The sequence below is a fragment of the Gymnodraco acuticeps genome, unplaced genomic scaffold (genome assembly GCF_902827175.1).
Source record: "Gymnodraco acuticeps unplaced genomic scaffold, fGymAcu1.1, whole genome shotgun sequence".
NCBI classification, from domain to species: domain Eukaryota; kingdom Metazoa; phylum Chordata; class Actinopteri; order Perciformes; family Bathydraconidae; genus Gymnodraco; species Gymnodraco acuticeps.
In genome coordinates this window covers 2760403-2785416 of record NW_022990441.1, presented here as the reverse complement: position 1 = coordinate 2785416, position 25014 = coordinate 2760403, and the positions used below count along the sequence as shown (strand labels likewise).

Genomic DNA, 25014 nt, shown 5'->3' with positions numbered 1-25014 from the left:
TTGGGCTTAAAAGATACTTTCTATCAATGTATTAAAGCTGCGGACATGTTGCAGGGTGAATATACAAGTGTTATGACTCCTTTGGGAGATAAAAGCTCCTTCTCATACAAAAGAATACTGAGAATATATGTGTGGCCTGAGAGCTTTTGCAGAAAGATTGCTGTAGAGAGAATGGAAAGAGCTCATTTAAATATATTTTGGTACCATTTATTTTACACCCCGAACCATGTATAAATCATGCAACGTTATATAATTTAATTTGTTGTCAACACAAGAAAATAATTGCGATAACAAAAATCCAGCTCCACATTAGGGCTCAAATAATTGATTGTTTGAATGAGGTTATGGCTAACAATTATTCATTATTTAATCAACTATAGTTTGGTCTATTAAATGTAAGAAAATAAGGAAAAATGCCCTTCCCAGTTTCTGTAACTACAAGGTGATGTCTTTAAATGTTTTGTCAGTCCAAACCCAAGAGATGTTGAGTTTTATAAGAAAGAAAACAAGGAAAATCATTAAATCATCATGATTTAGAGGCTGAAAACAGATTTTTGTATGAAAAGTTGTTTCAATGATTAATCAAATATATTGCCCGCTTTACTTCATATTTCAATGAAAAGGAAAATAATTTAATTGAACCACCTGCAAAAAAGGAGTTGGAATTTCTCTGGCAAACTTTAAAGCAACAATAACGAGCAGACAGCATACACAATCCTTCATTTTATTCCAATTATGTGTACAGTAGATCAATATAGGAAGCTAACACAGTATATGCGGTAATCAGTCAACAGTTTATGCTCACCATTCAACGACCCAGAGCAACGTCTCCATGTTGGGTGCATTATTGCTAGAGACCACATAACACGTCAAACAAGATGCTTCATGGTGGCGCACAAAGTCCACAGATATGTTTCTCTAGGATGCTAAATAAAATGATTGGACCTCAGCCAGGAGAGGAAGAAGCTGCTGACATTTGTTAATACTTTGAGGATTAGGGTTATTATAAAGGCGTTCAGAAAGATGGAAGACGTTAATAAGTTTAAAACAAAATCAGGCGTTGAAGATTTTCTCTATTCAGCTGAAATATTCATGACATCCTTTTTAAGGCATCACACTATTCGTCTTCATTTTAGTTTCAGTGTTGGGCCTCTTTGGCGCATTAGCATTTCCCCCCAAAGCAGACAAACAATCTCTGGAGCTGCATTCAGCAACCTGAATGTTGATGTGTAATCAAAGTTGTAACATAGTACCAAAGTATTGCTAACATGTTTGAAATTAGGGTATGCAGGATGTCAATTTATTATGAATTGAGGTGATTGTTAATCTATCGGTGAGTTTAATCTACCTGCTGTTTGTTTGGATGACGTGGAGTGAGGAAGTCTAACAGTCTCAGTTCAGGAAAATAAAATCAGTTTTCAACCAGACAGCTTTGTACTTTTATCCCCTGCCGTCTCAATAAACTTGAGGAAGAATAGTGCACACATTCATGCTTATGGGTACCAGCTGAGAAGAGAATGAAAACCTTTGTCACATTTGCATTTTCACAAACAGGCTACATTTTCACCCAGGCAGTCTCATGGGGCATAAACATATGCCCTTTTGCTTAAAACTGCTTCACATGCACCACTGATTCCTCACTTAAATATGGCTCCCATAAAGTGTAACATATCAATAATCATTTAAAGATTCAGCAGTGACAATCAACAAAAACAGTTCATTTGACAATTCAGAAAAATATTAAGCAACACATACTGAGCTCAACTATTACAAAATACAAAGTTAAACAATCATAAAATCTAATTTCATACCTCAAGAGTCCTTAAACTGGCTGACGTGACATACTAATAATATATAAATATATTGATATATTGCTTTGTTGAGGTTACACTGCTTAAACATAATGCTAAACTTTAATCAGTAGCTGCAGAAGGCAAGAAAAGCCTCACAGCAACTAAACACAATTAAATTCATCCTTGCAGGAAGGCTCATTCAAGACACTGATGCTAAGTTGAGTCATGGCTCAAGAATGAATCAACTGTGACACAGCTTCAAAATAACTGAGGTGTCACATTATATAGAGTAATAGAGTTTATATGCAAATCCCAAAGAGTCTTATAAAAGGGTTTCTGAAACAAAAGGGCACAAAACTTTAGTACTTAGAAATGTTCCACACTGTATTTCTAATATCCACAGCTCCTCTATTATAAGGCATTCATTACATAAGGGTACTGAATGGAGAAAAGAAAAATAAATAACTTTAAAAGTATTTCCTACATTAAAGTATAGTAATCTAAAGTGATAATTTGATCTCTCCTATACTGCTTTGTTTTCAAGTTGCTATTCGCTCATTGTAACGCTAGGGGCCACCATATGCATGTGTTTTGATAACACACACACACACTGCCTGCCCTCATTTACAGTACACAGTCACTCTATAGGTGTTCATCTTGGGTGTGTAAAAGGGAAAAAGGAACAGAATACAGATAGAAAATGTCAATCCCACTTAAAAAACACACATAAACCTGTAGTCAAGTTTGTGATTATCTGTTTTGCCTGAGGTGAAAAAATAAACCCCAACAAAATAGCCAAACACAAACTAGTTGAAGAAGTAGTGCTGTGTGTGTTTAGTTAGTATACACACCACACCTGAGTCTAACGCATGGTCCAACACGTCACAATCTGTTTATAGAAAGCAGTTACTGCAGAAAAATAAAGCAGGGTTTATGTGCCTCTGTGTGTATATTTGAATAAACACACGGTCTCAATAGTGTAAGACGGAAAGTTTACACATGGCCAAAATGACTGTCTGATCTGTCCTCCACGATCCAATGCACTTACAGAAACGCAAATAAAACAGGTTTTGTCAAAGTATAAAGTGATTACTTTTTAACAGCTGCTTTAATAACCACATTTCAAGTTGTGAACGTTGAATGTTAAAATACTCTTTTTTCCTTTTCAGATAGACCTAGTCTAAAATAAAGTATTATTGATCTATGGGCAACAGCAAGGACTATAGTTAGTAGAGTTCAAATTGTACCAAGTGTTAGTTTAGTTGCACCAAGGAAAGCTAACTGAAGCATAATTATCTGCAGTTAAAGACATGAACACTGATTTTAAACAGATTTACAGTAACTGTTGGCAGGGCTTGTGTCAAATCTGTTTCTAAAAAATGTTTGTTTCCTGAAGCGTTGCTCTCTGTTGTTGGGTTTACAATAACGTACAGACGGAGATAAGCAGTCCAGGTTAGAGCAAACGACAGGTTCTGGTTCATTTTTTAAAAAACAAAATGGTTGGGGATATTGCTGACAACACCCGAGTTGTATCCTTATAAATAAATTGTCATGGAAACCTACTGGAAAGGTATACATATGTGTAATAAAGATAGAACTGATCTACTGTTGTATTGGAAGTTAATCGACTGTCCTTTGTATTATCACAGGAACACACCTCTTTTCAGTCAAAAATGTTTCACCGGGAGGACCCGAACATACCGCTTCAGATATGTCAGCTGTGCCTCAGTCAGGGACCAAACAAATGTTTGGTCACATGTTTGATTTATGGTAGGCCTTGAAAGCTCACAGCTGGGCCATTTCTCAATGTCGAGTAAAACTGCTGCAGAGCCACTATTTCAAGTATACTACGTCATCGAGTGGCACAGAAGGACTGTTTAAATGCATGTTAAATGCCCAGCATTCTGCGCCACTCTATGACGTAGTATACTTGAAATAATGGCTCAGCAGCAGGTATACTCGACATTGAGAAACGGCCCTGGTTGGGCTTGTAGTCCTTTTAAAATGGCCGCTCACCATCAACAAATGTCCAAAAGGGGTGGCTTTGAAATAAGGCCCTACAGTATACTGAGCATGTGACACCAGTGTAAACAGATAATTAATCTAAGACTGACTTAAAGTGACACTTTCTGAGTTTTCTTTGCAAGTTATTTAGGGTTATATCAAAGTCCATTTAAAAAAAGTGACTACAATAAGTGTAATATAATCATTCATGAGCTAAAACTAGACGCAGTATCAATTCAGTCAAGGTGCAGAACAGTTACCAGCATTAACAGTCTCAGATGATCATACAGTGATCAAACTGCAGTTTAAAGTGCAGGCTTTAGTACTCGCTAGTCTGCCTTTGTCTCAGCAGCAGGGGGCGCTGCCGCTGAAGACAGCAGTCTGGCAGCTCCGCCCTGAGGCTCCATCGGCCCTTCGCCACCTCCTTCCTCCTCATCCTCCCTCTCCAGCCCCAGTGGAGCCTGTCTTTGTGCCACAGCGTGCCTGGAGCGGGCCCTGTGCCTGCGAGGGTGGAGGAAGAGTGCAGGGTCCGGCATGGCTGTGGGCTCAGCGGGGCCCGTCACTTTCTCTATGGGAACACACTCCCGGGAACGCTCCACTCTCAAAGACGACCTGACGCTTTTACGCTTGGGTTTAACCACGGGAGAGGAAGGGGAGGCTCCTGAAGGCCTCTGAGGAGAGACAGAGATCTGCTCGGCACAGTATTGGGCCCCCTGACTGTTGGCCCGTGCGAGGAGTCCCTGCCTCTGCTGCATTCGCTGGTGGTGCAGTTTCTGGCGGGCACCATGCAGCTGGAAGGAGAGGTACGCTGCTGCCTCTGTTTGTTTCTGCAGCTCCGTGTTCAAGATGGTTGAACAGTGGCTCCGGTGTTTCAGCTCCTCCAGGAAATGGCGCTCCTTTTCCTTGAGATTGGCTCTGAGGACTCCCACCAAAGCCCCTTTGTGACTCAGCTCCTGACTCAGCTCTCCAAAGGTGCACTCCTCCTCGTCCAGACGGCTTTCCACGTCCCAACAGCGGTTCTCTAGCAGCTCCTCCTCCTCCTGCAACTCTGACACACAGAAGGACCAGAAATGTAAACAGACCTATAGGTCTAAAAATAAGAGTTTCTATACATGTGTAACTGAAAAATGGGCCTACATTTGGGCATACATAAATACATTGTGTACCTATCTTTCAAGAGATGAAGAATTACCGAGGAGTAAAATGAGTTGAATGCTCTATCCCAGGGGCGGTTCTAGGTGGGGCCAGTACCCCCTAACACTGACCTCTGACCCCCCCTGTGGCCCCCCTAAAAATGAAAAGTGAAAAAAATGAAAAATGTATGATTTATTACACAATTTATTGAATGACAGAATAGGCGGAACTAACGTTATTCGTCATTCTAGTCGGACCCATTAGAGCGGTGCACTCAGGACCCATTAGAGCGGTGCACTCACTTTCACTGTCCGGCTGAAGCGCGCGAAAAAAAACACTTTTCATCTCGGATCATCAGAGGCTGTTGCATCCAAAAAAGACTGATTGAAACCTACGTTTCGAGAGACTACCACGATAATTGAAGGTGATTTAAACTATTGTATCCATCTAATTGTAGATGTAAAGTAGAGATGTAACTGTTCATTGCCTTTATTTTTATATAAATATGATATGGTGTTAGTGCAAAAATTGTACTATAACTTAAGCTGAAGCTAACAGTAATAACTACAAGATATATCTGAAATAAATAAGTGTACTGAAACAAATACCAATAACTGTATTGCATTGTTTTCTTATGCGCAATTACTTCATACTGTCTAGTTCTCTTTTTCGTCCTGCATTTATTGTGCCCCCCTCAGAAAATAACTGGCCCCCCCAGTCAAATTGGTCTAGAACTGCCACTGCTCTATCCACAACTACATTTTACAACAAAATCAGCACTTGTATATACAAACCCTAGACAGCAGCACATACACAGTTTAAACACGTGTATGGTATTACCCTGGAGCAGTGGGTTACTTATCTCGCAAAACTGAGCATTTGTCGTGCCGCACAAGCTCTAATCCGCATGCACATATGATTATAGAGGCGATGCCTTCTGTGCTAGAAAACAGATATAAACGTTGGAGTCACTGTTGACTGGCCCTGAAAATGTTCAGCTAAGAGATTCATTATTTTAAATTGGAAGGAGTGTAAACCATGTTCTTATATGGATTTGTGACTGGAGGAACACACGTATCTGCTGAACATAGATCGGCCACATTTCCTGTTAAAAGACTTTGATATTGGTATTGCTGTCTTTTGAATGTCTTTGCATAATGTCTGATAAAACAGATTGTCCTGATCATATGCTGTCTTTGAGTCACGCTATAAAAATATGGAGTAGTTAATGAGGCCAAGTCTGAGAATTTGGGATATCACCAAATTGCTCACATCGTCTGAAACATTTAGTTGCATAAGTGCTGTTTAGGAGCTGGAAATGACACATTTATGAAAGAGTAATCTCTATCCCACACCAAAATGACAGCCCGCTGAGCAGTATTTTGTCTTAATTCCCTTCATGCTTAGGGATTTTTTTTAAGATGGACTCAAACTATACGCATTCTTATTTTAAATTAATAAAACAGTCATAGTATCCAAAATGATTTCTAAAATTCTTTGGAACAGCAACTCAAAAATCCTTTCAATTTGGACTTTGCATTTCTGTTCTCATGGAAATGTTCAATATCTAAATACATTTCGCATTATGGAAGGGGGAAAATGTGAAAACATGAAAGCATTCATCAGTAGGTTGAGGGAGAGAGAAAGCTAGCCAGAACAATTTTGTTGTAGACATCTATTATTTGTATACATCGAGCAAGGTGTAGGCATGCTGCACCACAGATCAATAAGACACCATACTGTGTTTTATATATTATATATATATATATATATATATATATGTGATACAAACTAAAAATTCCACTTCCTCAATTCCATAACATCAACTAAATTTCTCTAAATAGTAAAAACCACCACTTGAGGCCTTCCTTTCACCATGAACTTAAACTTCACCAAGGTCAGATTTAATGCTGAAGTCTGCTTATTATTTTTGCTTCTGTACACAACATGTGTGCTCTGAGGCATATCCCCCAGAGGAGAGGGAAGTATGAATGAAAAGCCAATGCAGCAACCTCAGGGCTGACTTAGTGGAGGATTACATCCACAGGAGCTGGCACTGAGGCCTCTGCAGATAGAAATAGGTCAGGTTTTCAGGGCAGGAGACTCCCAAAGGCTGCAGGGAGGTTTGGTGAGGCCTGCAGGTGAAACTATGATCCATATTAGGCTTCATACATGGATAACATCTTTGAGTTTGATGCTGCTTCATCTTATGCTTCATGACATTTCCCTTGCTCTAGCTGTCTCTTATTTTCTGCCTATATAACTTTTCTTTATTGTACTGAGTGATACTTTAGCTTGTTCTATTTCCCATATCCATCCTCAATCTCCCATTTGTCTTCCAGGATGAATCCTCTGAGGATCGATCAGTCTCAGGTTTTCTGTTGCCCATCACCACACCCAGGTTGAGCTCATATGCTAAGTATAGACTAGGCTACCTAATGTGATCTTAATATCCTTCCATACGTCTCCTCCACGTCTGCAGCTGACCGCATCCTGCCGCCTTGTCTTTTCCCCTTAATCGCCCTCTTTGCTACCTCTTAATACCTCTCTCCTTCCACCTCTTCCTCTCTCCTTTTCCTGGCTCTACGTCTCTCTTGTTCTCAGCAAAGTCTTGTAAATGGACCCTCCCTCTGGGACGACAAGGAAAAACGAGAGTAGGGAAAGAAAAAGAGGATGAATCCATTTGTCAGGGTGGGAGGAGAGCAGAGCGCCGTGCTGTATTGATGGATCTGGGGATAACCTGTCCTGGAAAAGGAGATGGGGTCTAATGGCTCAGTAATGCAGCCAAACACGAACCCCCCACATTAATTTCTACAAGCACACACACATTCACACAGCCTTTTGACTTCTCTTCCCCTGCTCTGTCTCTAATTTGGTGTGACAAAATGGTGCCTACTGCTTCCCTGCATCCAGACAACACTGACAGTCAGCTGTCTGCATCGGCGAGGGTTGACTGATTTTAAGAGAAATATTGAATAACTGTGAATATTTTTGACTGATGTTGCAATTTATTTACAATATTTGGGGAACTTATATATTTTTTACCAAACATTTTAGATGTCTTTAGACTAGAATATACGATGTGTGTAAACTGTAAAGTGTACTCCATTTCCATAAATTCTCATACATTTTCCGCCCTAGCCTTTTTATAGTGAGAATGTGCAGCTCCCCTTTAGCGCTGACAAATTATTTTTTATTTAAACCAAAGAAACACAGATACAGCCATGAGAGACAGAGAGATAGACAGAGAGAGACAGAAATGGAGAGGAGGGTGGCTGACAGGGATCCATTCCCTGGGGGATGGGAGGGTGGAGAGGACAGACGGTGGCAGAGAGGGATGCAGGCTGTGGTGGATAGGGGGTTGAGGTTGAGTGCGGCCAAAACAAACAAGCCCAAAGAGATGCAAACATGTCTGTTTTTCTATCTTAAGTGCAGAATGAGAGAAAAATATTAATATCAAAGTTGTTGTTTTTTTTAACATACCTATTGGATTCCTTCCTTGAGGCTTCACCTCTAGATCGCTTGTCAACTCTGAAAAACACAAAACCACAGGAGAGCAGTTACATAAGACAGAAATACAGTAGGCCTATCTCAAAAGCACATGACTTAAATGCAGACGTTGAGATGTCTTATTAAAGCTGTATGCTGATATTTTTCTTTGTGCTGCATAACAGATGCTTGATGCAGTTTTCCAGCATATATTTTGATTGGGCTCATACATAATTTATGAAGCTAAATCTGAAACTTTACATCATTAGGCGCTTTCACACCGCAGTACTTTTCCAACAAAGGTTCATGAGAACTCTTTAGTTTTCTTTTGTGTTGCCATAAATTAGTCTCTCTGCGTTTGTGCGCTGGGCTAATGCTAATAATGCTAATGCGAGGATAATAAAATCGCAGCTTCACAAAACTTTTTGGGAGTTTTACGGGGCGTGGTTTGCATTCCGCCCAGACAATCAGACATAGGAACCTTTTTCTCCCACGAAAGTCCCTGCTCTCTAGCAGGGACGGAAAAGGGGGTAAAAAAAGGTTCTCATTAACTAATTTGAACTAAAGTGGGAAAAGTACTGCGGTGTGAACGCGCCTAAAGACTGAAGTCCTGTTAAATTACTTGTCACAGTCTGGGGAAAATCTCACTTTACTGCAACCTCAATAAGACATATAACCGTTAGCATTCCTCCCTGAAATCAATATTCACTTAAATAAGAACTCCTGGCTGTGCAATCATTTTCAAGAGGAATGCAAACCAAACAAATACCCAAAGAAAACCCAAAAACTAGTCAAGCAGAGCTGCTTTTGTCACAACATCTGTTGACACTGGAACATACTGTAGATGAAGTATAAAGGTCATAGCACATAGCCTACATGGCGTTTGTCTGAGAACCAATAATAATAAATGTGATTTATCTTATAGGAAGACATCAAAATGTTATGTCAGGATTATTCTGACCAAAATAATAGTAATATAAAAGTATCCCAATAATCATCAAAATATGGATAAATGGCACTTTAATATACTGGAATCACTTTACTTTACATGTTTTAACAAACCAATATGTTATTGCATTCCAAATCGGACACACATCTTTTTTTGTGAAAAACAAACATTCTAAAAGTCATATTTCCTATGCTCCCCATGCAGAAAACAAAAACAAAAAAGCATTGTGTGAGTTTGTTCTTTCTTACATAATAATCCTGTATTTTTTTTAAAATAAACCTCTTTTTAGTTTCTATGATATGAAAGCTAACAACACAGCTTTTACAAGACACACATGTGAAGGATATTTATGTTCATCCTGATCAGTTATAAAATCATACATCGTCTCATGCCGAATTTCTTATAACATTTGTGTCAAAAGTTTTGACTTTGAGTGTCGTGTTTCTTCTGATATACTGTGTGTCATGTTGACGACTCACATTAGTCGATGGCCTTTGCATCCATTTGTCTTGTGCAATGAGAGAAAAAACAACACTCAGCAGCTTGCTTGCCTCAATGCTAGATTGGAAAATAAATCCATGATTATCTGACTTTTTTTTTAGAGAGCTCAATGAGAGAATCTCCTCCAACATGATTAGGATTATCCAAATATTCAATGATATGATATCTGGCATGCTGGCATTTTTAGATGCTGAATGGATTATATCTCATGTCAGTGCATTACATCAACTAAAGAGTTTAGGTTTTTGAGAAGATAACGTACCAGACTGGTGCTCAGTTTTTCGAAGGGTTGGATTGTCCCTGGTAAAAAAAAAATATATTTTGCTTAAAGTGTATGACAGGTTGTCTGACTGCTGGTCGTGACTGGCCTGTCGGTCATTTCAAATGTCATTTAGGACTGCAGGGAAATCTCTACATTTCGCATTCAGCTCACACTCAAACAGCAGTGTTTGTGGTTCCAGATTAGATTAATGAAGCATGGATTTGTTCATTTAAGAAACTTGAGTGTTCAATCAGCCATTAAACTAGTTTAATTAAAAACATCCTTTAAATCTATGAATATCAACTAAATATTTTACTTCTAATTTTACTGGTGATATAAATCAGACTCTAGAACAGCATATATGTTATTATTCCCAGCCTTTCTGCTCCTATTGTCACACCCTTTCTCTCTGCAGTCAGCATTACACGCCCACCCATGCAGCTGGTATGAAGAGATGACGACAGATAGTGAGGAAAGGGCGGATAGAGGAGCTCAGACAGGCATAGAAAGACAGCCTGATTGCTGTTTATGTAGTGAATTGATTGCAAAATATGGGAGACTTTGAGAGGTCATCTATCATTATCCTCTTTCAGAACTGCCCTGACACATCAATCAGAAAAAGAACAGCATACTATAGAAATACAAATCATAGAAATGAGAAAAAGCTATAAAAGATGTCATCAATTGACTTTGAGGAAACACCAGATACAGGATTACACATTTTTATTTAAATCCAACTTGCAAAAAAGCAAAACAGACTAAACTATGCAGACATTGAAAAACAAACAAATAATGTGCCAATTGTGCTTTATTAAAAAAGCTTTATATCAAGCAAGGCTAAAAAGGTAGGTGTTGACTTGATGAGGGTAATTTAACTGCAGAAAGTCAGCTACAGGAATGATGTCTTGAAGAAACAGTTTCACAATGAAAAGGAGGAGCTCAGCACATCCCGAGCTTGGTATGTTTGGTAGTTCTGTCTTATCTCCTACAGCCTCACTGAGCATTCAAGGCTCTGTTTCGTGGTTCGACCTTGAATGTTGCATATCTTCAACGACACATACACACACACCTCATTGATTTCTATGACGCACAACTAACACGTTATATTAAAAGAAAAATGACCAAAACAAAGACAGATATTGACTTCCTGGTTGTTCAAGGAGAGAGAAGTATAAGAGCCTTTAAGTGGATGAGAAGGAGAGTTGAGGACAATAAAGGCGGTCAGCGGTAAAGAGGCAGAGCTAATATGCACAGCAACATGGGCAGATCAACCTTGCAGTCTCCTTCCAGGCTGCACATTATTGAGCTGGCAGCAAACGCCTACCACAACTGCTGACTGCATTATCCTATCAGAAGCTCCTATAGCCCCAATACTGTCCAGCATTACCTCATTGTATATCTTTGAACCTCTTTAAACAGTTACAAACTGAGATAATTACAATTATATGTGCACCATGGTCTCAAAACTAACACATCTTCAAGTAGGCTTCTCTGGGATTTAAGAATAAATACTTAATCTGGGAGAAAAAAGTGATTGGCACTGGCAGCGTCAAGCGCTCTGAGATTTACTCTGAAATACTGACTAGCTCTGCACTACCATCAGGCCTCAACAAAATCCATGCTATGCTAATTAGACACAAACCCAACAACAATGTGTACAACTTAAAAACCTGAAATGTGTAAAAGATATGAGCAAGAAAAGGTATATGGTCTCTGAAGTAACAGAGTCTCCCAAATGTTCTGGCTTCACTGTCAACTGTGAACGAAACAGCAAAGTGCGCATATGCACATATTATACTGTGAAATAACAATCAGAAGTACTAAAACAAGACTTTACTGATGCACGTTAAAGAGGACCTATGCATTCTGGGCTTCCTCCTTTCCTGTAGTGCGTTATGTGGTTTTGTGTGCATGCAAATGGTCTACAAAGGCTCAAATCCGAAGGATAAAAAATATAATGCAAAGAGTAAAAAGCAGTTTATCTCCCACAAAGGAGTTTTTACTTGTATGTTGGTAGAGTCGTAGGACAGAGGGTGTCGTATGCTGTACACACTGTTGAATATTTGTTGTTGAAAGGGGCAAAACACAATAAACTCCCCTTACCCAAGCATATAGTGGCGATTTAATCTTCATTTGGACACAAAACAGTCATTTGCATGCAAAAGCTTTTAACAGATGTTCCCTGTGCATGATCGTTTCATAAGAAGCTCTAAAGATGCTCTGCAGAAAGAGATGTGGTGTATTGATGTCCCTGCTTAAGAAATCCCATAAAAAACCTTTGAGGAATGTGGAAATTAAAGGCTGTGTTAGATCAAAACTCTGCAGTGCAGATTCAGGATTTCAGCGGATTTATATTTGTGTTGGAGGATTTTTTTCTAAGGAAATATGTTTTCTACTAGGAACATGTAGTGAACTCTCTTGAGACATCTTCATTGATTAAATACTTTTTATTACAAAAACGATTGTTTTTCTGAAGGTCAAGTTCAGCCAAACATTGCTTTGATATTTTGGATATGAACACTCACATATACATGGATAAAAATATAAAAATGTGTGACATGAATCTGTGTTCATGTGTTAGTCCCTTTCTCTCCACACACATAATACACGTATTAACGTGCACATTATTATTTTTGGACCAGATGTGATTGTGCAGCAAAGCTAAAAAGTGATTGAGGGGGTTGTTTTCTACATAACTGGTCGCATTGGCTCTGAGCCAGCTCGCCCTATCCATCTCCATCACACACACTCACATACAAACACCACACACCACACACCACACACACACACACACACACACACACACACACACACACACACACACACACACACACACACACACACACACACACACACACACACACACACACACACACACACACACACACACACACACACACACACACACACACACACACACACACACACACACACACACACACACACACACACACACACACACACACACACACACACACACACACACACACACACACACACACACACGCGCACACACAGACCCCTTCCCCCCTTGCAACCTACTCCCCCATGTATTTGTTAACCACAATCCCGTTCATATGGATTAGTAAAGATATGGGATCTATGGATTAACTAAGCACAGATATGTTTAGATTAATCTCTCTGTTGTATGTCTTGTATGTGTGCATGTGTGTGTTTGTGTGTATTTATGTTGCAATAATGGGCAGGTTTGGTTTAGAATATGTGACACTAATAACAAAAGGATAAGGAAAGCCTCCAGGGAATTAATTAAATGAAATAGAACATCCTCACAATGAAAGTAATACAAAAATGTGTGAGCGTGTGTGGGTTTGTGTATGTATGTATGTGTGTGTGTGTGTGTGAGATCATTAATGCACTTGCTTGCTTGATGAAATGGATGACATATCCATTAGGCACGAAACAGGAAATGATGCAATCTACAGGAATTGAAGCATGACATCACCATAGCCATTGTTGACACACATGTGCACACACACACACACACACACACACACACACACACACACACACACACACACACACACACACAAACACACACACACACACACACACACACACACACACACACACACACACACCCACACACACACAACACACACACACACACACACACACACACACACACACAATGAGGCCTGCATATGAGGAGATTTCGTTTCTCTTTTCAGGAAAGTGACACAAACTGCTGATTGTAACTAAACACACAACATAAGCTTTTTTCTATACATAATTCAACATTGATCATGTGGTCCATCAAATGAAGGTGAAATAATTAATAGGATAGATCTATACAGTAGGTGGACTTACAAAATCTGTCCAGGAACTACAGATGAAAAATAGCCTCTTGGCTAACTCTGGCACATTTACAGAAATGTTGATTCATGGGCACTGTCCCTGGTAAATAAATGAATAAATAGGAATAATATCTGGTGCAGGCTTGATGGACTATCATAAAGTGAAAAAGGAACTCATTATAAAGAGGTCACAAAGCTGACTTCTAGCTCATAATACATCAGGACTGTAATTAAAGATCTCTGTAAATCTCCTCTCAGAGGGTCAACGAGAGGCGTCCTTGCTGATTATAGCAGCAAAAAAAGACACCAAAGGAATCCTTCACTTTTATGTGGGCTCATTAGTGCTGAAATTATGAGGCAATTAACTTCAAAGAATTTCAAATAAAGACGCCAAACACTAGGTTCTGGCATCTAGTGCTTTTCTAGAAATAATAGTACAAAAATGTGGCTTTGGACTGCTGCTTGAGTAATACAAGCAGTTTGAAGATATTAAAGTGTAAGGCTTGTTTACATATGATAGACAAAACTAAACTAAAATAACAATTGGCAGATAATAGTTTGTTGCAGCCCATCTGGAGGTTGGTAGTATATCATGACAGCTTGTCTAGAAAGCACCAATAAACGAAGTAAAATGTTTCAAATGTTTTCTTGAATCTTGATGACATCCAGTAGTAACCTGTGTAAATACACAGGAAATATTGGTGAGTATTTTTTCCAGAGTAATTACTATTTTGCTCTGAAATAGTGATATTTAATCATTTTGGAGTCTATTTATTACTCATAGCTTCTAAAGTGCGATAAAAAATGCAGAGTCAATTCTATTGGAGTCAAACCATGACCACGCTGTAACGCAGGTGATCTCTGGGGCCGTAGATCTCGGTCTCTTATATTATATAGCTTCATTATTGGCGAAGTATATTACTTTGTTCCACGCTAAAACATTGCACAGAAAGCATGTGAATCTGTCATTTATGCATCTATTTGTCACGATCTGTCTATGTTTTAGTTTGTCTGTCTCTGTTTCCTGTTGTAGTTTGAAAAGTGTTCCCCCTCCCGTCTTGTCTGTTGCTGGTGATTGTGTTCACCTGGTGCCCCTGTGTTTACTCCTCCTTCCTCACCTGTGTCTTGTTGGTTTGATTAGTCCTGTGTGTATTTAGGTTCTGTTTTCCTGTTAGTGTGTGTGAGAGGTCCTTGTTGCTGGTGACTGTGTTCATGTGAGACAGTCATATTGAGGCTGTGTATCATGAACCACAGCGATGAATAAATGCCCACACCGGGTTGTATTTTAACTCTCTGCCTCTGCCTCCTTGCTTGGTCGGGCCGCTCAATGGTCAGCTTCACACACGCCCACTCGTGTTACTTAAGCACTTTGGTTTATTGACCTTTTTTATTATAAAGATCATTATGGTTCATTTATTCTATTCTGAGTAAAATTACCTTCTATTGGGAGTAAAATTACCTTCTAGTTGGAGTAAAATTACCTTCTATTTGGAGTAAAATTACCTTCTAGTTGGAGTAAAATTACCTTCTAGTTGGAGTGAAATGACGTTCGATTGGGAGTAAAATTACCTTCTATTATGAGTAAAATGGCAGTAGAGTTGTTTTTAATATACACTACATAGAGTAAATAACCATTAAGCAGAGTCAAATCTAAGCACATAATAGAGTAAAATGAACTCTAAAAATACAACTCTGAACAAAGAGTACATTTTACTCTATATATGTTGGGACCAAATGTAATATTTTTAGAGTAACATTTTCTTCAATTTGAGTCAATTTTACTCAGAGAAATTTACTGTGTAGGAATGAATAGGAATGAGTTATACTAAAGTACTCCTAAAATCTTGAACTCAACTGTGCTTATTGTGTGGGGTAACTAAAGGTTCTTTTGCTCCCCCATGCAAACAGACACAGTGTGACCCTCACCTGAGCATCGCTTCTGCAGGGAGAGGATCTCCAGGTGGAGGCCGTGCAGTAAAGTGAGGTGTTCCTGTCTCAGGAACACGATGCTCCTCTCCACACTTCCTATCTGCTTTGACAGGCTGTTCTCTTCACCCATGGTCGCTTCTGCAAGGACAGAGGGAGGAAATCAGAAGGATGGGACTGATAGGTGTTTGTGTTTGCTCCAGCATCCATTTCAGCTTCAAAATACTCCCTTTTCCAATCCAACAATAAACTGTAAAACTGCTGAATGTCACTTTCCCACAGGGAACATTGCTTATGTCAGCCACAGAGAGGGAAGTTCTGTATTGAGGTCAAGTGGAAGCTATACATAAGGTAGACATAGCAGAAAACATGCACTAACAATCAGGATGCAGCTTAGTGAACAATGATGACGACTTATCATTAGGTCTGTAGTCGTTGCGAAAATCTATCTTACCGTGTTACGTGCTAAAATCGACTAAATATGGTTAGCAGCTGTTATAAGAGCGTCCTCGGATCCGGGCATGCTGGCCTCCACTGCTGCTCCAAATCCTGTGGGCTGCGGCATCCACCCAAACACATGTTATCTGAAGCCTTAACGCGCTTTTCAGCAGCATGTGACGCCGCTGCATCAGAGGACGGAGAGGCTGGAGAGCTGCGTAAAAATGCAAAACCAGCTCGCTGCATGGCACCGCGATCCTCCGGCGAAACCGCTCCCCGCTGCAACCCCGAGCAGCATCAGGAAGAGGAGGATTTGGAAACGTAAAAAGCCCACCGATAAAGTGCGCAGATCATTATTATTTTGTTAACAATGAGCACCTTTTATTCTTCTTCCTCGGCCCCAGACAGAGACATGGAGCTGCTGTGGACGGATGCTGAGCTGGGGATGATGAAAACAAGAGACCGTGGGCAGAACACGCGAGATCATCGTACGACACAGACTAAAGACAGCTGATTGGAGGAGCAGCCCCCTCCACCACCCCCCAACCCCCTCCATCAGCTGCACCCTCACCCTGAAGAGGATCAATATAAAGCAAGGGAAATCCAATACTGTTATAAGTCATTGGAAAACAAAGGACAGAATTTAAATACAATAAAATACAAGGTGACCTGTACATTTTTGTTTACTTACTGTAATTCAGTCGACTATATGACTGTTGGTGTGATTTTACATTCTGTCTGTGTTGGAAAAGGGTCCTGATTTCCAAAGTAAAAGTACAAAAGTATTATTATGAAAATGTACAAAATGTTAAAGTACTCATTGTGCACAATGACGACCCATTACAAAATAATTTAGATAATAGTACACTTCTGCATTATACCATATTGTATAGGCTACGTACAAAGAAACTAGTGATATATATAGTAGTGGACTAAAAAGTACAACATTTGAATCTGACATGTAGAGAAGAAGTATAAAGTAGCATTAATGGAAATACTAAAAAAAAAGTAATATGTAAAAAAATAACTGATGTACAATACTTAGATGTACTTAGTTACCACCACTGCATTCTGGTAGCAGTACTTTTACAATAAGGAGTAGGTTCACTCCACCGCTATTTAGTATTCACAAGTATTTATTAGTCTAGACTTGACCTTTTTGACTCGAGTATTGCTCATTACATAAACCTAAAAGCTGCTTACAGATGTCAGACAAATGAACTTAACTGAAAACCTTCTGCATGTGTCAATGACAGAAAAACACATTGTTGTTCTTGTGTGTATTTTTAATTTTTACATTGAACAAAAAATGTTAATATATAAACATATAAATTGGAGCTTTAATTACAAAACAATCAGCCAAAACATGAAAAAATAAAAGCTGTTATATTTACAATTCAAGGCATAATTCAGTGAAACGTGACACTTTAATGCTCTGAGTAAAGACGAGGATTTTGCTTTCACAACCTGCAGGGTCTCGACTGTTTCAGTATTCTGATGTTTCAGGTCTTAGACATGAGGCACAGTGTCAATAGTCTTCACTGTTGTTATGAATTTCCTTTTTTCATACTCAACAATAGACAATATTTCACCAACCACCAGAAAGTTAAAAAGAGAAGCCTATAAATGAACAAGCAACGGCATAAAACTGGTATGATTTGTTGGGTGTGATAAAGAATCAGATTCTGGGAGATCAATGCAGTCAACATAAACTGTGTATAATGAGAAATAGGAGGGGATATGGCAACACAACTTAATAACTACTGCCACTTTCTCCTAAAATGTTCTTGTGTTCACTACCCACAAATATAACACTATATAATAATCCTGCGGCCTGGGGCCAATCATAATTTAAAGTTCAGACTTCATTGTTATATTTCATCACAATTCCTAAAAAGCACAACATCGCGTATAATTCCAATTCCAATACAACTTTAAAACATTCACAAATATGAGCTCAGTTGTGAGAAGGAACTTCAAATGTCAACAGGTGTCTTAACTACAAACAAAAAGTAAAGCTGCCTGAAGCATTGAAAAATTATTTTAAAAAACGAAATTGCAAATCCACATTCACAATATAATTTCACAAGGCAGTTACTTTTGATCCTAATATCAATCACGACAACACTAATCAAAATGTAACACCTCCCTCCGATTCAGTGCTGTTTCTTTAGTGAATTGATGTCTTAATTTTAACGTTGACAAAGATTTAAAGGCTGTGTTTGTGTCATTTTGTGAGCTATATTTACAACATGTTTCTCAGCATGATCCTCTCGGTCATTATGTTTGCAATGTGATTGGACAGGCTGGATTTAGGTGTTTGAACATGATCGGTTCAAAATGACTATGAGCTTCCTCCATTGGACGTTAATTAATGTAAATGTAAGACCCACATCGGCACAGTGCCTCACAAACAACACGACTCACGCAATCATCAGTTTCACTATAATAAAAACATTCAATAACTTATTTTGAGTAAAAATAAATTACAAAAATACCCCCAAAACAATGATTTCACACAGAAAACCACAAAGCAAAACATAAATGGCTGCAGATTTGTTCATGCCGTATGAGCACTGGGATGCTGTGAATAGTGGTTAGAGCAGCCGTGTGTGAGGTTTGCTGTAATCACAGATCTCAAGACCAGGATTGATTTCTGTATTTCTTCAGGCATATAAAGAGGCAGGAGGCCCACGTCTACAAAGACGTTACAAAATAAAGACACCTCTGATGTTCTTGAGAGGGGATGTGGAGGAGTGTGCTGTCCCCTAAAGGCCAAATGAAGAAAAACATCTCCGCCTGTCTGAAAACTCCTACGGCAAACTCACTTCACCACGAACACCATATATTAAAAACATTCAAAACATTTGTGTCAGTATCTTGGAGCAATTCTTATGGTCATTCAGCGTGTACTGTTTCCATTTCACAGGTTTCAAGGAGTGAAAAATACAGCAGATTATATTTTAAGAATGAGGGTTATAATGGAAATATATATATAATATACATTTAAATCCTGCTAATCTTTCGTGCTAACTTCTTTGTCTTTTATTATGCTGCTGTAACACTAAAAACAATAAAGATTTATCTTGTGCACGACTTATTTGTTGCTGTTTGGTTCATGATTTTTTATTTACTTTTCCTATTTTAATACAATTTGGCAAAAGCATTCACAACCTTAAGTGTTTGGTTACAATATAACAAGCTGTACTGCATTTTGTGATCGATCCTGATCTGTTTTATGTAGGCCTACATGTTACTTCAAAGTATTCACCCTATTACTGTTTCTATCCTGCTTGATATGCTTGCAGAGAAATACCGTTTGTATGTACAATTTTTTCTGCTTTAAAAAATAACTGAAAACTGACAGCAAACTTGTGTAAGAATGAGCCAAATCATTGTTAAAAGCTTTCTGAGGTAGCAGGCAGTTTTCGGTAGTACACGTGTTGGATTAAAAAAGACTTTTGCGGAGAGAGATGTGAAAAAACCCACAACAGTATCATATAATGTATAAATAAAATGTTTTTGTTAAGATATTTGCTATGGAAATATAAAGGATTGTTGGCCGGTTTGTGTAATGAACAGTGTGTCTTCACTTAAGCTACATTTTAGAACAGATTTAGCTTAAACACCCTGTGGGAAATAAGGCGTTGGATGTTGTTTTTCAAGGCATTACATAAAAGAACCCTCCATTAGTCAGCCACTACTGGCACATAGAGATGATTAAACCACACATAAATACACAAGCCTACATTTAAAACAACAACTAAATGTTTCTTTAACATATTGACCGGTATAATCTGTGTTTGATGTCAGGACATTTAAGTACTACTTGTGTGCATGTACCTACAGTATCAGAGATTAAAAAAGATGTCCTGCTTTAGGTATATTACACACAAGCTGCCAAATCTCAGCCACAGGGCGTTAACATACACAGTCTGTGTATTTATCATAATCCTTCCCCTCTTCTCTACATATTCTTCTCCTTCTTGTTCTCCCGGGTGCTGCTCTTCAAAAAGTCGCTCCTGAGTAGCCGACAGAACAGCACGATATTCATGACCGTCATGACGGCCATGCCGACGCTGCCCAGAGTGTAGGCCATGAGCGGCACGTTGTCCCTGTTGAGCACCAGCCAGCGGGTCATCCAGGCCAGCGTGTTGATGCGGAACACCACGTATGTGCCCAGGTTGATGATGCTGTTGACGCGGTAAAGCGTGCTCGTGGCGTTGCCGGCCATACGCAGCATTTGCCTGAGGTGGAGGAACACAGAGTTTATCTCCACCATCAGGGCCACCACGGAGAAGCCCACGTAGCGGCAGGTGAGCACGGAGAAGCCGAAACAGGTGATCACCTGCAGAGGAAGAACAGAGGAAGAAGAGGAAGAGGAAGGTTAATATTAGTTTGGCAGAGCATACAACCAAAAGTGCATACATTTTCTATGTGTATAATGCATTATAATATTTTGATAGCACTGTCAAAATATAGTTGTCTTGATTAAAAAAAGCGTAAATTATAAATATTCATAACTCTTTATAACAATATAAGAAATATTTTATAATACAGATATGTTTTTATATAATTGTGATACTTGACAAAAAAGTAATAATAGAATGCTTTATAACCAGTCATGATAATTGTAATAAAACATAATGACGGAGTGACCCTCTGCACTTATCTAAAAGTTAGTGATATAAGAAGATCATAATGCATTATAAGTACTTTTATGATGCATTATGGGCAAATAAAGATGCGGGTATGCTACTATTTGGAGTTTTGAAGCTGACAAATTTAACTTGAATTGTTTTTTAACCTGATTATACTATACCATTATGCATTTTTGTTAACAGAGATCAGTTTGACAAGTGGATCAAATGAAAAATAATCAAATATAATATCCTTAAATTAAGGGAATGGTCTTGAGTTTAGATGAAATTGTGACTTTAGAAAAATGTAAATAATTTCCATATTTTAATCATTGTATGCTCTATTTCACCTAAGACAGTAATTTACGTAAGGACCTTGTGGAAGGACACCGCCCACATAACACATTTCTGCTGAGCAGTGCCTATGAAAGTTTATCCAGAGACTAATATACAAATCTCCACAAGATGGCAGAGACATCCCTCAAACACAGTCTGACAGAGAGGCAACTCCACCACTACTGCCTGCTGACATTACACTGAGGGATCACAGGCGTATGATGTGTGGTGACGACAGAAGTGAAAGCTGCCGTCTAACACTCACACTGCAGCTGTGTGCAGGCCTTAAATGTGTCTGCCTTAAATGTGTCTGACAGAAATGTGTTCACACAAAAACAGCCTGTGCAGCCAACTCTTCGCAGGAGCCGGGACCAACTCTGCACACAACATTCAGCAGCTTCATTCACACTCAGAGCACACTCGCAGTGAAGCGGGGGGGACACACTGTTCGGCCACAATGTACTTCTGCTACCTCCTTACAGGACGGCAACTAAAGATTGTTTTTTAAATGTCATTGAATCGGGCAATTAATTTCTAGATAAATTGATAAATTGTTTAGGTAAAAAAAAGAGAAAAAACTCAAAGTAAAGTCAAAAGTATCCAGGGTAATGTCTTTAAATGTATTTTGTTTCAAAGACTCAAAGGCTTTACTATTAGATGCACAACAGCTAACAGTGTAGTTTTGGCAGTATACATCTTAGTTCCCTCCAACAATGCAACAAACAATACTTAAGACATAAAAGGAGATACACAAATAAAATAGTGCAAGACAAAAAGGGTTGCAAGTAAGTAGCAGGAATAGGAAAGAGTATGTAAATATAAAATAGAATAAATTAAAACAGAGTGCCAAATTAAATACTGAGTAATACTTTTTTTCTTAAGTATATGTGTAGGAGCCATGAAACATGTATAGTATTGTGTTTTGTTTTAATATAAGATATTTGTTAAGCACTATTGATTGATTGATTGATTGTGGCTTGGGTCACATGGAGATGGGCGGCACTCATTATAATCCTGTTCACCTGCGTGAGGTGTGTGTGGAAGAGAGGGTGACACAGGGTCGTTGTACTTTTTGTTGACCGCAAGTTGAAATGATTGCTTTGATTAATATAACAATGTACATGTCCAAGGAGAATAAGTTGATCATCCCAGTTTTCATTAAACCACATTATTTTACAACAGAGTTTTTGATCTCAGCAAGTACTTTTTTTGTAGCGTGTCACACAATATCAAACAGGCCCGGCCTCAGCCTCTCAGCGACTTTGTTTGTTTCCTGCCATCGCTATATTTTGTAAGAAACTCAAACACTTAGTTTAATATGATATAAAGCAGGTCATCTCCATATGTGTGAGGATTACAAATGTAATGATTCTTCTTTCCAATCGGCTAGTTTGATTAGCTAATTTAATAGTTTCAGATCTACCATCTATGCTGCCATGTTTTAAAATCGGGAGTGAATTGTGGAAGTGAGGATAATGAAGATGGGAATTTAAGGAGAGAGCAGTCCAGAGGAAGTCATGTCTTTGGTTCGTTAATTATTATGGGTCATGGGACTCAGTGGAGTGAGAGACTGACCATGAACCGTCAGTCATGGCTCAGTTTTAGAAGCATCTTGTGTTTGTGTGTTGTGTCAGTAGAGATTGTGTGTTCAGGTCACCGGATGCCCTCTCTAATGTCAGTCATGCGATAAGATGATAAACACAAATTAAGTAACAAAGCTGTTTGTTACTTCCTTAGGAGGGAATCCAGTGAAATTCATGTAAATCAATGGCTTACTGACTCACAGCTATATCTGAATGTTAAGAAGACAGTCTGTATGTTTTTTAGCAAGACCAACACTGTATCACACTGTGAACCCAAGGTCTATGTGTCTGGGGAGGTCATTGAAACAGTTACACATTTTAAATATCTAGGCATTATCCTTGACACTACTTTATCCTTCAAAAAACAAGTGAGAAAGGTAATGCAAATAACTAAATACAATCTAGCAAACTTTAGATATATAAGGAACTGTTTGACAACACCTGTAGCAAAACTCTATGTAACTGCCATGATCCTTCCCCACCTAACATACTTTATGACCAGCTGGACCCAGGCGAATAGCACAACATTAAGGCCTATCCTGTCACTTCACAAACAAGCTCTCAAAGTTTTGGACAGAAAACCAAAGCTATACCACCATTGCAAAATCCTGGACAAACATAACCTGCTCAGCTGGGGAAATATTTTAAAACACACTGATGCATGTCTCATTTTTTAAATTCTAAACGGCAAGGCACCCCCACCACTGAAAAACTCAAACAGCAGAACCACAAGGTCTGCCCTAAGAGGGGACTGTGTAGTCCCTCTTAGGTCCAGTTCCTTTGGTAAACACTGTTTCTCTGTGAGGGCACCAACACTCTGGAACACAATACCAATACAGATAAGGAATAACACCTCCTATCATACATTTAACCACAATCATAAGAACTGGCTTTTAAACAATCAAAAATGTGAACACTTTTAACTGTATCACGGTATGATGATATTTAATCTGTTTGCATGTTTGTTTGTTCCTCTCTATTGTTGTACTGCTATTTATTTATTGGTGTACTGATGTTGTCTGCTGTACTCTATTTAATTATGTTTTTATTTTCTAGTCTTGTTGTGGTCATTTAACATCTTGCCAAGGACAACAGTTGAAAATTAGCCTGCTGGCTAATACTGGCTCATTTACAGCAATGTGAATTAATGTGCACTGTCCTTTAAATAAATAAACAAACAAACAAATCACAAAGTATAACTACTCAATAAATATGAAACTATTTCGATTGTCTTTGAGGTTTCATATTTTAAAACAGGATCTTCTTTTGTCTGCTCTGCACTTGATTCTATTGGTTATTGAAGGTAATGTCTATTTTATGTCAAACACAGCTTCAGTAACTCATTGCCTTTTCAGGGCTACCAACAGTAAAATGAACAGACCATAAACAGTTACGTGGACAAAAGACTGTGATTTAATCCGACCATACAAGGTCATCATCATCATCATCATCATCATCATCATCATCATCATCATGTAACAACGACCCCACGTGGCTGCAGCCATCAGATACCAGCAGAAAGTCAAATCCTGGTTTATCTCTCAGCAACACGAGGCCTCTATTATGTATACATTAAAGGAATATTTCACCCCAATATGAGCATTTGTATATAAATTACTCATCCTTCAATTTATACCCTGAATTCTCGAAGAAAAATGTTTGTTCTAGCATGCCTCGAAGGTAAAATCAGAAGAAGTTAACTGAAAAAAGAACGTATAGATTTGAATGAATGGGGGCCATGTTTCACATAATCCGTTTACAAACTCACAAAAAAACTCCTAATATAAATATATATAGGCCTAACATTTAAATTAAAAAAAGAAACCCTCTTAAAGTTTTAGGAAAATACAAATCTGAACACCTCAAACACTTGGCAAACCTTATCTTCTAGTCTCAACCATAGGGTCTCAACCCTGAATGTAACCCTGAATGTCTCATGCAGCCTGGTGTCAATACACTCATTGACCTGTTGTTACATAGAGTAATGAGGGGCTTAGGTTCAAACGGGTTGGAAAAGGAGCAGTTACTAAACCTTTGGACTGCACTTAGTATATGCATTAACCTCCTGTTTATAGCCTCCTGTTTGAACCCAACAAAGCGTGAAAACAAGGCGATGGTGTTTGTTTCCTGCTTTGTCTCCCTGT

The 25014-nt window shown here is 38.7% G+C and overlaps 2 protein-coding genes across 2 annotated transcripts in view; both read right to left on the bottom strand.

The window, feature by feature from the left end:
• Positions 1 to 710: 710 nt before the first annotated feature.
• Positions 711 to 16773, bottom strand: si:dkey-54n8.4 (coiled-coil domain-containing protein 92). Its single transcript, XM_034225633.1, has 4 exons — positions 16328 to 16773; positions 15874 to 16014; positions 8415 to 8462; positions 711 to 4845 (listed from the first exon to the last, which is right to left on the bottom strand). The coding sequence occupies exons 2-4, from the start codon at positions 16004 to 16006 to the stop codon at positions 4127 to 4129; spliced, it is 900 nt and encodes a 299-aa protein (XP_034081524.1). The 5' UTR covers positions 16007 to 16014; positions 16328 to 16773; the 3' UTR covers positions 711 to 4126.
• An 812-nt stretch (positions 16774 to 17585) lies between these two features.
• tlcd2 (TLC domain containing 2) overlaps positions 17586 to 25014 on the bottom strand; it is a 31031-nt gene continuing 23602 nt past the window's right edge. The window contains exon 4 of the mRNA XM_034225654.1: positions 17586 to 20659. Within this exon, the coding sequence (XP_034081545.1) occupies positions 20279 to 20659 (381 nt within the window). The 3' untranslated portion in view covers positions 17586 to 20278. The remainder of the gene's footprint in view (positions 20660 to 25014) is intronic.

Excerpts from the sequence above, each read along its gene's own strand:
- si:dkey-54n8.4 (XM_034225633.1), bottom strand. The coding sequence starts at position 16,006 with ATGGGTGAAGAGAACAGCCTGTCAAAGCAGATAGGAAGTGTGGAGAGG. Across the intron at positions 8,463-15,873 it reads CCTGCAGAAGCGATGCTCAG|AGTTGACAAGCGATCTAGAG; the intron begins GTGAGGGTCACA and ends TGTGTTTTTCAG. Across the intron at positions 4,846-8,414 it reads TCAAGGAAGGAATCCAATAG|AGTTGCAGGAGGAGGAGGAG; the intron begins GTATGTTAAAAA and ends TCTGTGTGTCAG.